General features: G+C 39.0%; 1 protein-coding gene across 1 annotated transcript in view; it reads right to left on the bottom strand.

Moving 5' to 3' along the window:
• The window catches only part of MARCHF1 (membrane associated ring-CH-type finger 1), a 217,163-nt gene that overhangs the window by 83,637 nt on the left and 113,943 nt on the right, over positions 1-19,583 (bottom strand). The window contains exons 3-4 of the mRNA XM_069976179.1: positions 3,561-3,640; positions 2,600-3,346 (exon numbers count right to left, since the gene is read on the bottom strand). Of these exons, the coding sequence (XP_069832280.1) occupies positions 2,600-3,346; positions 3,561-3,640 (827 nt within the window). The remainder of the gene's footprint in view (positions 1-2,599; positions 3,347-3,560; positions 3,641-19,583) is intronic.

The following is a 19,583-nucleotide window of genomic DNA, read 5'->3' as shown; positions in this document are numbered from 1 at the left end:
TTCCTTTAATACAGAAGATACCATACAAATAAAAAGAGAACACTTTATGTACCTGTCTTGTATGTTTATTTCTGTAAATGGACTCTATGCCATTTTACTGTATGCTAATAGTATTCTAAACATGTGTGCTACATGTACAAACTGAAGGTATACAATTGAGTGTGCTGTACATACAGTAGATTACCAGTGAAAGCCAGTCCTTCCTAGCTTGATTGACATCCCACAGACAAAGCTAAATATGACCTGCATTAATATATCAATTACACAGGGACGTGCTTAGAACACTATCACCATCCAGTGTGATAGCATGGTGGTTTTTTAGGGGCATAAAACCTTGTGACAGGCTCTTTTAGAAAAGAAAACTGGATATATAATCTACAACAAGTCACAATGCAGCTTTTTACATTTTGGTAGAGCAGTAAATCGTGACTGTGAAGAAGCATCTATTAGATGGCTGCACTGTGTATTATAGAGTTCTTTGCCCTTCCGGCCACAATAGCAGCAGTACAGGAGACCTTTATTCATGGCCATTTAATCAATGCACCAATCAGTGGTGGCCAGAAAGCTCCTCTTTATTTCTCAAAATAAAGTCTGGATTGTCTAAGGGGTGTATCATAAGGAGCTTTCTATTGTTAATTATTAAATTTGAAGAGGGCCTGTGGTCAGATAAAAAATACTAAAAAAAATAGTTTTTCATGTTACATTGTAACCTTTGTGATTCTAATAGAGCTTTTACTGTTCCTGGCACCACCAAGACACAGTGCTTTTACCATTTGGTTGACTATCTGCACTAGTCATTTATTGCCAACATGGATGGGACTACTGGGCTGGAGAAAGTGTGATTAAGATTGTTGTAATAATACACTCCTGAATATGACCCTTGCTCCTTCAGACCTCCTTATCACACCCGCTGAGCCCAGCAGTAACACCTTTTTTGTAATAAATCTCCTCACCTATCTGTCAATTTAGTTAAAAGTATTGTAATATAGTATGTCCTCTTTAAAGCCTTTTGAGTTCCCCAACCTATGTAAAGGGAATGTATCACCTAGATTTTATTGGTTAGAGTCAGATACTAAAAATGTTCTTTTATTCTAATCTATATTTTCTGACTATAGTTTTTTTTATTAAATTTTTTTAGATTGACAAAAGGAGGCTGCCATCTTGCCTGAGCTGTTTTAACAGCATTTAGTGACATGGTTCACAGCAATACTCATGGACATTGATGACAATAGACAAACTCTGTCCCTTTGAGTACTCTGTCCCCAGAGTACGGGAGCTGTTATTGTCTTATCTATCTACTAGTTTCACATTAATACACACCAGTGCGACTTTCCGGTCAACTGAAGCCTTTTTCAAGCTTGAGAAAGGCTTCAGTTGAGCCAAAACGTTGGTCTGCAGTGCATTAAACTCACATGCATCTTGTGGTCTCTTTCTACTTTTAAACGATAAGTAATTTTTGATGACACATATTTAGTTTTCTGCTTTCTGCTTTCACGCTGTCATTATGAAACTCATAAGTGACTTGTAATATTTTAATTTGCATTTAGATTATCCCATTTAATGTGCTATTTATAGACATGATCTGACAATCAAAACTAAAGATTTATTTGTTACATTCAACACTTTTAGAAAGTTTTGAATCTAGTTGCAGAATTGTCTTTGAGGGGGAATTGATAATTAGCATCGAAGATCTGTGTCAGCACAGAGTAGCAAAATTCCTCAAAATTTTTGCACAACTTTCACAGCTAATTTTTTGCAAAATGGGGATGTGCAAAGAAAATTTGTGCAGCTTTGCCCCTTTGCGTTGATTTGTAGAATGATAAATTTCATTGAAGATCCAACAAAAATGTCCCCAAATATTAATAGTTATGTTATCTGCTATAACTATTAACATTGGCTTTGTTGTTTTCTGTTAGCTGCATGTAAGTTATTGAATACAAAGTGATAATGTCAGATTCTAATGTACAATATATCACTGCTACATACTGCACATGCTTTCTGGGGCATAGCTGGTGGGACATATCGCTGGAACAAACTGAATTTTTTCCATTGGGAAAAAGTCTAGCTGGGACCATGCCTTTCATAATAACATAATCCTTCCCCTACCCATTAATACATTGTGTTAATACATGGAAAATGATACATTCATAGCTTTTATCTATTCCTAATCATGTCAAAATATTTAATTTAACTATATATCTTTGAATTCTTTTTGACAGCTTGTCTAAAGTGATTGAGGCACTGAAAGCTGTAAGTCTAGTCGACATTTTAATTACTGTGTTTTCAAAATAATAATGCATCTAATGCTAAGTTAATGGTGTTTCCAGAACATTTCAGGATCTCTGGATTTCACATCTTTTGTCAGCATTCTATAACTTCCTTTTATATTATCTATCATTGCTTGAACATGGTCTCGGTTCTGGACTTGTCACTTTCTGTATGATGTCATATAATATGCATATTTATATTGGGGTTGAATTTATAAAACCCTATGAAGTGTATGAACAGGATGTGCATTAGATGTTATTACAATAAACAAAAAAATGACAACAATGGTAAAAAAAAAAAGTTGGTAACTATACTACTGTAGAAAACTGACCTGCAGTCTTCTAAATTCTCACCCAATTCATCACAGTTACCAGGTGAAGCAGTACTCTCACAGAGGGCAGCAGGGACTGGTGCCAAGGTCTCAGCACCAGCTCCTTCCTCCCTGACATTTTTCTTAATAACTTTATCTTCGGTACAGTTACATTGACACTTCTGAGTATCTGTACAACAAGCCTTTACTCTTCTTTTCAGTCTTCTGTTAGGATATCGCTTTGTTTCAACTGGTGATCCAGATGATGTAGAAGTACTGGATTCTTTGATTTTTGATGGTTTCCTCCTTCTATAGTAGGAAGACATGTTGGCAATATTACTGATGTGTTGCTGCTGTTGCTGCTGCTGTTGATAATAATAATGGTGATGAGGTTGGTTTTTAAGTTTTTGCACATGGGAATCTTTGGAACTAAGAGGAACCATTTCAATAGCATTAGAGTCTGAGGAACCATCATGGGATTTATCCAGTTTTCTTCCTTTTTTATGGGGTTTCAAAACTGTAACTCTTGTAGCCCATTGTTTTTCATCGGATGAAGAATCTGTATCAACCACATCTAGTTTCTGTATGATATCAATTAGTTGTGTGTTTCTTTGTCTTGTTGTTTGGCCACAGTTGGAGCAACCTGCTCTTTTACGTCTAATCCGTCGTTTTATTTGCTTTTTACCAGACTCCCTACCAGAAGGTGCAATTGGCATGACAGGTGTTGTATGATTAAAGTTATCTTCTGAAACATCAAGCAAGGCAGTTCTAAAAGAAACACATTCATGACCAAAGGGCATGCAAAAGTAATAAAAGAAAAGAAAAGATGGCAATAACAATACATAGAACAACAACATATAAATGTATATGAAATTAGGAGGGTTATTCAAAATGGAAAATTATTATATATGAAGATAGTCAGTTTACATATTACTTATGTCCTTTAGACATTGTATATTGTATAAATGTAAGTTGCACATACCTACATATATCCTGAGTTGATGGACAGACAGATGTTTGTGACTGGCTCCTTGGGGCTGTACCTGTGGTCGGACTGCTTGCCTACAAAAAATATATATAAAACAATTATAGTACATGATAATTATAAAGGTGTGTGTTAGGCTGGATTTACACTGCATTTTTGCTGTCTGTTTAACTCCTTTGCCAGTGGCGTAGCTACCATAGAGGCAAGGTAGGCAGCTGCTATGGGGCCCATGGGGGAGGGGGGCCCAGGGATGCACAGGGAATATAAGAGCTGTCCTGTGTCTTTCTGCTTAACCCCTTATGTACTGCAGTGTATAGGTGGCCCAGTATTCACTTACACGCTGCCACACAAAAAAAGGCTTAATAGGCAGAAGACAAGGAGATCTCTGCTTCACTTCTCTGATAACCCCTGACTTCTGTTCTCTGGCTGCTGCAATCAAGTAGGTTAATGTGCAAAGCTCTATCCAAAGGCTTTATCAGTGCAGGAGCAATGAAACAGAGATCTCCTTGTCTTCCTTTTTAACTTTTTTTTGTGTAGCAGTAGGTAAGAGAACATTGGGTCACTCACACACTGCAGTACATGAGGGGTTAAGCAAAGGTAGTCTGCTCCTGCTCCTACAGTATGTATTTAACCATAAGGGCTCCTAATGGGCCCTTATAGTTTAAATACAGTGGACTGACAGAACAAGCAGCCATTGGCTCTCTGCTCTGCAAGTAACCTTTGTAGTTGCAGGCAGCGCTTTGTGTTGTGCAAAGGGAAGGGGGACCCCTTACAGTTTTTTGCTATGGGGCCCTATGAATCCTAGCTACGCCCCTGCCCTTTGCGTCAGTAATCTGTACATATACTTTCCTTCTGTACATACCCCGTGCAGTAGGAATGTATATATATACGTTCCTACACTGACGGAGGCTTTGTGATGAGAGCGAGATTGCTGCAGGGAGTGCGATTCCGCTCTCATCTGTGTCCAGCGCCGAAGGTAATGAGAGTCAGCTGCGATCCTGCAGCCGACTCTCATTAACCCTTTAAATGCAGCGATCTACAGCGATCGCGGCATTTAAGGTGCTCGGTGACAGGCCAAGCATCTGTCACTGAGTGATTAGGACCGATCACATGTGCATTCAGGCGGGGGTAAGCTCCTTACCTCCGTCCTATCGGATCATTGATCTATGTGTAGAGTCTGCTCTTAGGTAAGCTTTATACATAGACCAGTATATGCAATCTTATGATTGCATATTTTAAAGTAAATAAAATTGTTAAAAAAATGTAATAAAAAAGTTTTGAAAAGTATTAAAAAAAACCCTTATAAACCCCCTCCCAATAAAATTCTAAAAGAACCCCTTGCCCATTATAAAAATAAAAATAAATAAATAAACATATTACATATAGTAGCGTGGGGAATTGGCCGATCTATTGAAATACAACATTATTGTTCCTGCACGGTGAACAGTGTAAAAGGAAACAAAAAAAAAATGCACCAGGATTGCTAATTTTATTAAATTATATATCACAAAAAAATTACTAAAGAGCAATCAAAATTTTCTGTTACACCAATATGATATTAATAAAATGTAGAGATCATGGCGCAACAATTGACACCCCCAACCAGCCCTGTAGGTGGAAAAATAAAAGCGATATGGTTCTTAGAAGGCGGGGAGGAACATTGCGTTAATTTGACCCAGACTTTTGTGCATCAAAGGGCTTGGTCTTGAAGGGCTTAACAGAGCCATTTAATGGATAAAACGGATTAAAAAAAAAAAGAATTTGTGTGCATCCGTTTGGATCCGGTTTTTCATTGACTTCCATTTAAAAAAAAATTCATCAAAATGCATTCTTTTTTTATTGTACATAAAAACATGGTTGACCATGTTTTTGTGCATGCTAAAAAAAAAGATGGGTTTTGATTAATTTTTTAAATAATGAAAGTTAATGGAAAAATGGATCCAAGCAAATGCATCCATTTTTTCATCCATTTTTCCTTAAAACAAATCCATTAAACTGAGAGCAAAAATGTAGTGTGAACCAAGTTTTATTTGTACATACAGAATGTACTTATTTATAGGAAGAATTAGGTATTTATTTACTTAATTTAATTGTTTTCACAATACATTCCACAACTTATCGTATACCATTCTCTGATATAAAAATGGCAGTAAGCTGTATCAATCTATGAAATATAATATTATTAATCTCACTGGTAAACAGTGTAAACAACAAAAAAAAGACTTTCGGTCACATCATCCATCAGAAAAAAAATTAATAAAAAAAAAATCAGAAAGTCCCTTCTAAATCATGGCATCAATAAAAATTACGGATCATGGCGCAAAAAAGAAGCCTAACTACAGCCTAAGAGATGGAAAAAGTTATAGGGGTAGAACAGAGCAATTTTAAGCAAATTAATTTACAAGTATGCTAGTCTAATAAATTCCTGCCCCCAAGCCCAAACCGGATGTACTAAGCCTTTTAGTAAATCTGGCTAATCTGAGGTCTGACACCAGCTAGCTGGTATAAATCATAATAAATCATGTGCAGAAGGAGGCCACGCCTCCTTCCCACCTTGCCGCAGCCCCCTGCCTGCCCGCTAGGCAAATAGCAGATTTTGAGCGATTATTTTTTTACATTTACTTCAGGCGCAGTGTTGATAAATCTGGGCCCATGTTTAAACCCAGCATCAAGTGTTCACAGTTTATGTAATAAATGTAAATCTTCTTACTAACAACATAAGTGTGCCTTTTTTTTTTTAAAAGAAAACAATGTTTATGTTTTTAATGTCTAGGTTGGGTGAAGCATTATTTGATTGTAATAAACATAATTGGCCATTGAGGTTTCTAAAGTCAAGTGAACAGCAAAACAGATTGCACACGTTGCAGGTGTTATTTATGAACTGGAAAACTAATCTTCTCCTTAATAAATAATAATTATAAATCTATTGAATGACACGCACCTTGATTACTGACCCTTCAGTCTCATAAAACATTAATTAGAAAGCACAACATTAATTGTTGAATGGCACCTGCTTACAGCACAATACATGCTGCAGAACAGATTACAGCATTTCATTAGAAAGAGGAAAAATTCTAATCCCATATTTCATGCCACATTAAGTGCCCACAAGAAGTACTAGTTAAATAACATATGACAGTCAAGGCCATTTTCCTTACAGATTATAATGTTACATAAGAAAAGCAGACTTTTTTTTCTTTGAATCTCAAATTGCCCTCACAAATGAATATAAATGAAATGAGTCAGGCATGTAGAAATGTACATATGTCTATAAAATAATTATAAGCCTGAGATTTGTTTTACTGTATAACAATAAAACACAGCAGAGATAATTATACTTTATTATGAACAGAAACAGACTCTTACAATTATTAATAAAGAATAAATGAAGTTAAAAAAAGACCCCACATTGAAAGACTTGATTCTGTGGAAAATGTATTATCCACAAACATAGGAAAAAGGAAGTTTCGGTCTCCAGCTTCTTAAAAAAATCAAAATTTTATTTAAGCGTCATCATCTAAAAATCTCAGGTTAAAAACACGCCGACGCGTTGCGAGGTAGACACCTCTTAATCATGGCAAAGAAGATATGGTTACATTCAAGTTTAAATACCTTATGTATGCTGTGACGCCCTCTGGGGGATAAAACCCCACCTCCGTGGGTAACACCTGATCAGAGGGAACCACATGAACTGTTTACGTCAGAAGGGAAAAACAGAAAACATGAGCTGGATCAATATATAAATAATAAATCATTCCTGTAGTTTAAACCATGTGGAAATCTGGTATTGAATTTTAATATCCAGAAAGCCTCACGTTTTCTGAGCAGACTTTCCCAATCGCCTCCTCTTTTAGGCTTATTCACTCGTTCAAGGGCACTCACCCGTAGGGTGGCTATACTGCTATTGTGGCATTCAATGAAGTGTTTTGAAAAACCCGAAACGGAACTACGTGGGTTATCAGAACTGTCTCTCCTAATGTCTCCCAAGTGTTCTCCTATGCGGGTTTTTAATTTCCTCACACTCGAACCTATGTATTGTAATCTACAGTCAGTACATTGGGCAATATAGACAGTATGCGTGCTTGAACAATTCAAAAGTGATTTTATAACGTAACTTACCCCCGTATTGTAAGATGTGTTGGCTGATTGTTTGGTAACTAACGCACACATACCGCATCGCGGTTGTGCGCATCTGAAAAAAACGGTAGTAGAGAGCCAATTATGTTCCCTGTTACAATTATTTTCACCATTCAGAACGCTCGGGGATAATAAATTACCAATCGTCCTACCTCTGCGTGCCACACATCTAACCCCCGAAGTTAGTACCCGTTCACACTTCTGATCTTGGTATAGCATGGGTAAGTATTTACGTATGATGTTACACACATCCTTGTATTGGGGGCTATACATAGTTGAAAAAGTCAGAAGAGGGTTTTTGATGTTTTTATTGTAGATGTTGTTAGATTTCTTATTTTGTCTTGTATTAGTTTTAGTTTTAGCCTCTGTATCCTTTTTAACCCTGTCCATCAGATGGTAAGATCTATTTTCTCTTTCTGCTATTAATCTAGCCCGGTCAATTACTTCCTTTCTGTATCCTCTGGCTACTAGCCTCACTGTCAACTCCTGTACATTTTGGTTGTAGCTATCACTGCCTGAGCAATTACGGCGTATTCTAATAAATTCTCCTATTGGGAGATTCCGTGTCACATGTGGGGGGTGACTGCTTTTGGCGTGTAATAAGCCATTGCCCGCACTGGGTTTGCGGTGCAAACTAGTCTGGATGGTACCATCCACCCAACTCAAAGAAAGATCTAAAAAAGAAATAAGATCAAGTTTGAACTCAAAAGTAAATTTTAAATTAAGTGTGTTAGCATTAATGTATTGTACAAAGTCCTGTGCCTGAACTTCTGTGCCCAACCACACCAGGAGGAGGTCGTCAATGTACCTACCGTACCACCCTATGACCCCTAGATATGGGTTATGGGTGCTGTACAGGACGACCTCCTCCCAGTATGCCATGTAGATGTTTGCCAGAGATGGAGAAAAACTGGCTCCCATCGGACAGCCCACCAACTGAAGGTAAAAGGTGTCCAGAAATTGAAAAAAATTGTTAGAAAGCAAAAACTGAGTGACTTTTAGAATATAATCTTGTAACAACAAACCGTAATTGCTATATTTTCGCAGGTGGAATTTTAGGGCTTGTAGGGCCTTATCATGGGGTATACTTGGATACAAGGCCACCACGTCACATGACAACCATTTACCCCCTGGAAAACATGGTAAGGACTCTATATTAGCCACAAGACTTTTACTGTCCCTTATGTATCCTATTGTCCTTTTTGCAAGTGGTTGCAATAGGTTGTCTAACCACACACATAATCGTTCTTGTAGTGACCCTATTCCCGACACAATAGGGCGCAGGGGTGGGGGAAACACATTTTTGTGTACTTTTGGTAAGGCGTGAAACACAGGGACCACCGGGAAATCAGGTAGTAGGTAGTCTCGTTGTTTAACGTCAATGACGCCCAAATCAACCCCTGTGTCCAAGATATCCATAAGTGAGTCTCTAACCCGGTTAGTAGGGTCATTACGTAATTCTCTGTAAGTAACAGTATCCTTTAGAATGACCAGAACCTCCCGTATGTACAGGGTTTTGTCTAGGACCACTACTGAGCCCCCTTTGTCCGACTTCCGTATGACTATATTGGGATTCTCTTGTAATTCCTTAAGGGCTATCTTTTCAACTGTATTCAGGTTGTCCCTGATGGAGTCCCTTTTTAACCCATTACTCAAGAGTGTAAGTTCCGCCTCTACCTTATGTTGGAATGTATCCATAATAGGCACTCTGGAGTTAATGGGGTAAAAACCTGGGTTAGGTATGGTCATTCTGTTGGATGTACTGTGTATCAAACCTATATCAACTGAATTGTTACTCTGTAGATCCTGCAATAAATGTACCGACAGTTGTTCAGAGAAAATTAAATTTAGGGGCACCTTATCACTACCAACCACATTTAAATCATTATCATTATTGTCAGAAATTGATGTTGAGTCGTTAGACTCTGACTCAGTCTCGGTTGGGTCAACCAAAAAATGTCTCTTGACAGTAAGTGCCCGCATAAAGCGGTTAATGTCCTGCAACGTATTATACAGATCAAAATTTCTTGATGGGACAAAAGTTAAACCTTTGGACAGTACCTTAGTTTGGTCCGGGGACAGGTGGCAAGCCGAAAGGTTATAAACATCTAAGCTGTCTGCCGAATTTATCTTCTCCGATTGCCCCTTCTTCCTCCCCGAGCGATGTTTCCTGCCCGCCCGGCGGGGCCTTGGTCGTTTTTTGGTGGAAGCTCCATTCTATCTCCACTCTTGGAGCGTGTATTTGGAGGGTCTTGACTTGCCTGATGTTTCCGATTCCGAGCTTGTGAGGATTTAGACGGGTGACTTCTTGGGCTATCTTGAACATGTTGTTCCTCCGGTTCGGACAACTCTGTCTGTGTATCCGAGGATTCAGCATCTGTGGTATCAAAAGTTACGTGGCGTCTGTTGTTGTCATTATTTCTTGAAGGTCCCTCTTTGGCTTGCACGGCCCTTTGTCTTCTCCGATGTTCCCACCACGTATATACCTGATCTGAAGAGTAATCTTTTAGATCACGATTAAACTTAGATCTTTTTTCTTCCACAATATCACTTTCATAATCCGTAAGGATTTTATTCGTGGACTCCATAACGGAAGAAAAATCAGGTATACTTTTAAATGTCTCTAGAGTGGTCTCTAGGTCTGTAATAGTCCTGTTTATGTCAGTGAGTCTGCTTTCCCCTTTCTTAATGATAATTTCAATAAGGGTGAACGAGCATACTGACAATGCCAAAGGTCCAAAGGTTTAACTTTTGTCCCATCAAGAAATTTTGATCTGTATAATACGTTGCAGGACATTAACCGCTTTATGCGGGCACTTACTGTCAAGAGACATTTTTTGGTTGACCCAACCGAGACTGAGTCAGAGTCTAACGACTCAACATCAATTTCTGACAATAATGATAATGATTTAAATGTGGTTGGTAGTGATAAGGTGCCCCTAAATTTAATTTTCTCTGAACAACTGTCGGTACATTTATTGCAGGATCTACAGAGTAACAATTCAGTTGATATAGGTTTGATACACAGTACATCCAACAGAATGACCATACCTAACCCAGGTTTTTACCCCATTAACTCCAGAGTGCCTATTATGGATACATTCCAACATAAGGTAGAGGCGGAACTTACACTCTTGAGTAATGGGTTAAAAAGGGACTCCATCAGGGACAACCTGAATACAGTTGAAAAGATAGCCCTTAAGGAATTACAAGAGAATCCCAATATAGTCATACGGAAGTCGGACAAAGGGGGCTCAGTAGTGGTCCTAGACAAAACCCTGTACATACGGGAGGTTCTGGTCATTCTAAAGGATACTGTTACTTACAGAGAATTACGTAATGACCCTACTAACCGGGTTAGAGACTCACTTATGGATATCTTGGACACAGGGGTTGATTTGGGCGTCATTGACGTTAAACAACGAGACTACCTACTACCTGATTTCCCGGTGGTCCCTGTGTTTCACGCCTTACCAAAAGTACACAAAAATGTGTTTCCCCCACCCCTGCGCCCTATTGTGTCGGGAATAGGGTCACTACAAGAACGATTATGTGTGTGGTTAGACAACCTATTGCAACCACTTGCAAAAAGGACAATAGGATACATAAGGGACAGTAAAAGTCTTGTGGCTAATATAGAGTCCTTACCATGTTTTCCAGGGGGTAAATGGTTGTCATGTGACGTGGTGGCCTTGTATCCAAGTATACCCCATGATAAGGCCCTACAAGCCCTAAAATTCCATCTGCGAAAATATAGCAATTACGGTTTGTTGTTACAAGATTATATTCTAAAAGTCACTCAGTTTTTGCTTTCTAACAATTTTTTTCAATTTCTGGACACCTTTTACCTTCAGTTGGTGGGCTGTCCGATGGGAGCCAGTTTTTCTCCATCTCTGGCAAACATCTACATGGCATACTGGGAGGAGGTCGTCCTGTACAGCACCCATAACCCATATCTAGGGGTCATAGGGTGGTACGGTAGGTACATTGACGACCTCCTCCTGGTGTGGTTGGGCACAGAAGTTCAGGCACAGGACTTTGTACAATACATTAATGCTAACACACTTAATTTAAAATTTACTTTTGAGTTCAAACTTGATCTTATTTCTTTTTTAGATCTTTCTTTGAGTTGGGTGGATGGTACCATCCAGACTAGTTTGCACCGCAAACCCAGTGCGGGCAATGGCTTATTACACGCCAAAAGCAGTCACCCCCCACATGTGACACGGAATCTCCCAATAGGAGAATTTATTAGAATACGCCGTAATTGCTCAGGCAGTGATAGCTACAACCAAAATGTACAGGAGTTGACAGTGAGGCTAGTAGCCAGAGGATACAGAAAGGAAGTAATTGACCGGGCTAGATTAATAGCAGAAAGAGAAAATAGATCTTACCATCTGATGGACAGGGTTAAAAAGGATACAGAGGCTAAAACTAAAACTAATACAAGACAAAATAAGAAATCTAACAACATCTACAATAAAAACATCAAAAACCCTCTTCTGACTTTTTCAACTATGTATAGCCCCCAATACAAGGATGTGTGTAACATCATACGTAAATACTTACCCATGCTATACCAAGATCAGAAGTGTGAACGGGTACTAACTTCGGGGGTTAGATGTGTGGCACGCAGAGGTAGGACGATTGGTAATTTATTATCCCCGAGCGTTCTGAATGGTGAAAATAATTGTAACAGGGAACATAATTGGCTCTCTACTACCGGTTTTTTCAGATGCGCACAACCGCGATGCGGTATGTGTGCGTTAGTTACCAAACAATCAGCCAACACATCTTACAATACGGGGGTAAGTTACGTTATAAAATCACTTTTGAATTGTTCAAGCACGCATACTGTCTATATTGCCCAATGTACTGACTGTAGATTACAATACATAGGTTCGAGTGTGAGGAAATTAAAAACCCGCATAGGAGAACACTTGGGAGACATTAGGAGAGGCAGTTCTGATAACCCACGTAGTTCCGTTTCGGGTTTTTCAAAACACTTCATTGAATGCCACAATAGCAGTATAGCCACCCTACGGGTGAGTGCCCTTGAACGAGTGAATAAGCCTAAAAGAGGAGGCGATTGGGAAAGTCTGCTCAGAAAACGTGAGGCTTTCTGGATATTAAAATTCAATACCAGATTTCCACATGGTTTAAACTACAGGAATGATTTATTATTTATATATTGATCCAGCTCATGTTTTCTGTTTTTCCCTTCTGACGTAAACAGTTCATGTGGTTCCCTCTGATCAGGTGTTACCCACGGAGGTGGGGTTTTATCCCCCAGAGGGCGTCACAGCATACATAAGGTATTTAAACTTGAATGTAACCATATCTTCTTTGCCATGATTAAGAGGTGTCTACCTCGCAACGCGTCGGCGTGTTTTTAACCTGAGATTTTTAGATGATGACGCTTAAATAAAATTTTGATTTTTTTAAGAAGCTGGAGACCGAAACTTCCTTTTTCCTATATTTCACACGGGACACGGCCCGCAATATAGGTCTCTCGTGCTTCTAATTCCGGAGAGCCTCAATATAACTATTACTGAGGTATGGAGAGCTGATACTACCTTGTTGCAGTATTATCCACAAACCACTGTTTAAACATGTGATGGTTTTGTCCTTTATGTTATTCTGTAGAGAAACTTGTAGACACATAGAAGATAAAGACACCTGGTCTATCTAGTCTTGCCTTATATTATTTAATTCATATTTTGTTAGCTACAGTATATGTTTAGTTTAGGGATGCCTAAATTCAGTTGTTGTAAATGTACCAACCACATCTACTGAAAGTTTGCTCTAAGCATCTACTACTCTTCTAAAGTAATATTTTTTATGTCGCTTCTGATCTTTTTCCCCAACTCACCTCAGTTTACGTTCCCTTGTTCTTATGTTCTGTTTCTTAACCCCTAGACGACCCTGGACGTACAGTTACGCCCTGGAAATCTGTCACCAGACGACCCTGGACGTAACTGTACATCCTGGGTGTTTCTCCTGCTATTCATAGGAGGTGGGGGCCAGCTGCAGTGTGCAGCTGGCACCTCACAATTAATGACAGGCTGCAGTGATCGCGCTGCAGCATGTCATTAATTCCTTAAACACTGCGATCGCGGCGCAACCGTGGTGTTTAAGTGTAAGTGACAGGGACTCCCCCTGTCACTTACACTTAAACGCTGCGGCCACGCCACGATCGCAGCGTTTAAGGAATTAATAACACACTGCAGCTTACCGATGTCACTTACCGATGTAAGTGACACGCTGTCAGTTACCGACCGGGACCCCCACAGTGTGACTGCGAAGATTCCCGAAGGTTCCCGCCGGAGGTTCCCGCCGGAGGTCTCTTGCCTTCCTCCGTGCAGTCCGATAGGCGATCTGTTCACTGAGCCTGCACAGGCAGGCTCAATGAGCAGCTCGCCAATCACACTGATCAATGCTATGCTTATGGCATAGCAGTTATCAGTGTGTACAATCAATATACTGTATGTAAAAGTCCCCCAAAGGGACTTCAAATGTGTAAAAAAAAAAAAAAAAGTTAAAAACACCAATACACTACCCCTAAGCCCCTCCCACAATAAAAGTTTGAATCACCCCATTTCCCATTATATAAATAAAACATATAAAAATAAATAAACATATAATAAACCGTAGCGTGCGTAATTGTCCGTTCTATTAAAATATAACAAGAGTCATTGCAAACGGCGTACACGAAAAGAGTGAAAAAAGTGCCAGGATTACCCATTTAATGTTACATTATATATAAAAATATTAATAAAAAGTGATCAAAACGTCCGATCTTTACAAATATGGTATTAATAAAAACTAGAGATCATGGCAAAAAAATGACACTCCATACAGCCCCGTAGGTGAAAAAATAAAAGCGTTTTATTTATACATAAACCCATATTATTAATAACTAGAGATGAGCGAACCTCTAGCATGCTCGAGTCGATCCGAACCCGAACTTTGAGCATTTGAATAGCGGTGGCTGCTAAACTTGGATAAAGCCCTAAGGCTATGCGGAAAACATGGAAATAGTCATTGGCTGTATCCATGTTTTCCAGACAACCTTAGAGCTTTATCCAAGTTCAGCAGCCCCCGCTAAATCAAAATACCAAACGGAGATGAGCGAACCCGGTTTGCTCATCTCTATTAATAACTAATTGCCAAAAAAAAGGATTTCATAAAAAAAAAAAAAAAAAATATATATATATATATATATATATATATATATATATATATAACATTAGAGAATCTGCATATGGTTGTGTTCGGGCTGACCTATAGAATAATGGTATCAGGTCGCTTTTACCATATAGTGCATTACGTAGACCCAGGAACCCCCCCAAAAGTTACCATATTGCATTCTTTTTTACGATTTCACCTATTTATATTTTCATAAATAATAATTTGGGGTTCCACCATACATGTTATGGTAAAATGAATGACGCCATTACACAGTACAACTATTCCTGTAAAAAACAAGCACTTACATGGCCTTGTAGATAGAAAACTGAAAGTGCTAGAGCTTTTAGAAGGGGAGGAGGGAAAAACAAAAACACTACGATCAAAATTTGCACGGTCCACTGGGTCATTTTGGGCCTGGTCCTCAAAGGGTTAATAGAAACGCTTTCCTTCTGGGCCTTATTAAAGCCTTTAACATTTTAGAGGTTTTCATCACGTCCCCCCTTGGATATCACTATCAGTTAGATGGAGAGCATATGCCCTACTTTTATACCATTACACCAAAATGTGGTTGGGCCCCCACCAGACGGGCACTCATTACCCATTCAGGGATTTGTGTTATTTATAAGAAATCCCATTTTAGGATGCATACACATATCGCAAATTTGCAGCGGATTTCACTCTGTGAGTGTTGCAGTAAATAGGCCACAATATTAGTTAACATTAGAGTCTATGGCCCTGCAGTCATGCAGAGGATTTTCATTCCGCTGTGGGAATGTAGCGAAAGCCATATTTAATTAATTATCTTCCAGTATAAATAATAAACAGCAAATGCTTACCTGCCCGCACTCCCTCATCACACTCCTTTTTCAGTCTCCAGGTCCCTAAACACTGATGGCTCGCTCAGTGCGGACAGGTAGGTATTTGCTGTTTATCATTTTTAACATCAGGAAATTAGTAGAATTGAGTGAAGTGAATTCACAGCAATTCATTTACAAATTCGCAATTGTGGCGGTAGCAAGGGATTATCCATATGATCATATCCTCTCCAATTACCTGCAAGCCCCTCAGTGATGTCACCCCCTTCCCCTCCCCCTCTCTATAAGGTAATTCACTTCTTGGAGGCGGGCGGTCAGTTGTGTGTGTTGTGGAGTTCAGCATCACAGCAGGCAGTAAGTGCAGAGCAGGAAATACTGAGAGATAGGGACAGAGAGGAGCGGATAGGAGGGTTGATGGTCAGTAGATTGTGGGTGGTTTTCTGTGGCAGCTGGGAAGCCAGTGTCTGTTGTAGACTGTTGTTGAGCCCCGCCGGTACCTTGGGGAACCCCTCGAGTACCTGTGCATTCGTTAACACCAGTCAGTTGACTAGCTGACGTTGTATAGTGATGAGCAAACATGTTTGTATGTTCGTACGTACGAACATGACACTAATTGTTCATGTTCGCAGATCACAAACAATTTGTTAGATGATCAGAATGGTTATAACTATTATTTTGCTAATACTTGCCCCTCCCCCTTTTCCCTCTTGAAGAATGAGCTGTGGGTTCAACCTGATGCTTGTTCTGTGGAACAAATACATCTACATCCCCTGAAGATGATGACATCTGGGGACCGAGATTTCACGTAGGGTCTGTAACATCATCATTTTAGTCTGGAACAAAGTTATCATCTCCTAACCTCTCATCTTCCAGTGGCATGCGGTACGATCCGTTACTTTCGTCGTAGGGTGCCCCTCCCTGACTGCTTTGTGGCCTATAAACCAGTGAAGTCTCAGTGCTGCCTTCCAATTGCTTACTGTCCTGACATTTCTCCAAAAGATCTTCAGGGTAGAGCTGCTAAGACTCTGGGGGAGTGCTAGGCTTAACAGAAAATCTCTTGCTGAGGGTTCTTGAAAGCTGACTTGCGGCCGAGACAGGAGACAGGGCAGAGGAAACGTCCTGCCCTTGCACAGATTACTGGGAGCTGCAACCTCCATCCAAGCCTGTTAGAATTGCAACTACCACAATCCCGTGTTTTACCACTTCCACCCCCTTGACTGCTACCTCTCCCTCTGCCACCAGCCAAACCCAGAAAAGGGCCAGACTTTAGATGCTTCGACATCCTTGCAGAGGACATTTTATTTAACTCAAAATTAACTTAATAAAACCAAAATTAATTAAACTGAAATTAAAATTAAATTGGCACTTATATTGTTATATAATTAACAGGGGATACAAAGGGTACACTATTGTAGCTTCTATAGTTTGGCTGTTTTAATGAGATTTGTTTGTATTTGATTCGTAAATATTTCCGAATCTGCCCCAAAATTGGCGAACCTTCGCTCATCTCTAGAAATGAATTAAATATGTCTTTGTATTGTAAGCGGACTGGCACTAAGGAATCAATCAGTAAACGAGTGCAAGTCCTAACAACCCAGAATATACATATATTCCAAAGAAAAAAAAGGACTGAAAAAATTGGACTGCATCTCACAAATAGCACAAATGAATATAAATTTTATTATACATAAATGCCAGGGACAAACAAAAAAACATAAAAACAATTAAAATACCACCAAGCCACTGGCCGAGTGGAGCCCAACCCACTGAACAATATCTTATGTGATGACCATGATCCACATCCAAAAATAAATAAATAAATAAATGAATAAATAAACCAATATATCCTATAAGACAAGTTAATGTATACAATAACCAAACACAAATTTGTGCAAAATCCTATGTGCCAAAACACACTATCAAGTAAATCAGTACATAATAACAATGCAAACAGTCAAAGTGCAAGTGCAAGAAAGTGCAAGAGGTTAGTATAATACAACCAGCATGGCCATCACTTCAGTAGGTTAGGAAAAAACATCCCACGCATTCCGTCACGTGGACTTCCTCAGGGATGAATACACAAGTCCCCAATACTATTATATATAGGCAGTTCAATAAATCAACAAATAATAAACAGGTGTATGGCTTAAACAGTACTCACAAACACATGTGGAGGACACAGATCGTCAGACCCTGCATAGACCCAGCGCCATCTTGTTCCGGTCACGTGGTAAACCATGTGATGAGGTGGTCACCTGTTACATACAAATTGCTAGCATGATAGTAAAACGGTCTAGATAGAGTATGGTCTAAGTGCACAAAAATGTGCACAGCACATGCGCAACAAAGGTGAACTGAAGTAATGTGAATGAAACACAGACCAAATATGAATCAATGTATACAGCGCATGCGCAACGGACAAAAGTACATTTTATCCTATTGTAATAGATAAACAAATCATGTAACGCATGCGGTTTTAAAGCGGAAAATATGATATGATCGCAATGCCCAAAATAACGGCGCCTAGTATATACGTGCATGTAATTCATAGATTACGTAAGAGAATGGTCACCTGTTCAACCCAAATTTAATAACACAGTCTTTGAGTACCACAATATGGTATAAATTCACATGAGTCTGCACAGCGCAAGCGCGACAGAGAAAAAATATATATCCACTGAAAATAATATAAATCAAGCAAACTCTAAATGCATATGAACACCCGCAGCGCATGCGCTAGACAAATCAGCACAATCAATACAGATATTGCTAAATAAATAAAAATAAATATAAAAATGGTAATAATAGATTGAGTCCAATGTGTAAAGAGGGACCACATACATACGTGACCATACATGCGCCTCCATACACGTGGTCAAAACATACTCCAAAAGTTGCGCGCAGTTGCATGAATAAAGAAAATAATAAAATGTATAGTATATATTTATATGAAAAGAAGACCGTACAAGATGGCACCAGGTCCAGCAAGAGGAATACCCAACCCATATACCACACAAGTAAATTTTATAATTTATATACAAAACATTAACATATGTACACTAGGCATCATGTCAAAAGACCTTACGAAAGATATGTATAAAGTCCCAATAGAAATGGAAATAGAGGACCGATGAAATTATACAATAACAAGTCCAAAGTGGACTCAGGAAAGCCACAAATGGTTAAATTGCAATGAAGATCCAAAAGAGGAGAGTTCACAAAAGAGGAAAGTTCACAAAAAAGGTCCAACTCCAAATAAGGTAAGGATCATCTTCACCTCCAATGCAGTATTGCACAAGAAAAGGATAGATGAAAATCCATGGAGAAACACACTAAAACGGTCCGACTCCAATCCGGATAGAGATCATTCTTATTTCCGTTTTTTAGGGCACTCATCGACGTACAAAAGGATGAGTGCCCTTATGAGTGCCCATATGGCTTTCACTACATTCCTGCAACGGAATAAAAATCCACTGCACGAATGCTAGGCCATAGACTGTACTGAGTATTACAGAGTATTTGCAGTGGATTTACTGCGAAACTCGCTATGTTTAACCACACCCTTAAAGGGAATTTCTGGGATGTGAACATATATGAATAGTGATGAGCGAATACTGTTTGATCGAATAGATAAGGTATTCGATCTATCGAATATTATCGAATAGTTTGCCAAATATTAGATAAGCGTTCAAATCCTCCAGCTTCCGTTTTTTACCTCCAAGTGGTCGAATAGATGTTTTTCAATCATTGAATACTTGTTTCCATAGACTTTAATGGGATTGAATATTCGATCGAATATTCGGGAGATATTCGTACGAATATCGAATATTCGAATATTTCACTATTCGCTCATCACTATATATGAACTATCCTTAAA

Source organism: Dendropsophus ebraccatus, chromosome 7 (genome assembly GCF_027789765.1).
Source record: "Dendropsophus ebraccatus isolate aDenEbr1 chromosome 7, aDenEbr1.pat, whole genome shotgun sequence".
Lineage (NCBI taxonomy): Eukaryota > Metazoa > Chordata > Amphibia > Anura > Hylidae > Dendropsophus > Dendropsophus ebraccatus.
The sequence above is the reverse complement of the archived record's forward strand: the minus strand, read 5'-3'. Positions and strand labels throughout refer to the sequence as shown.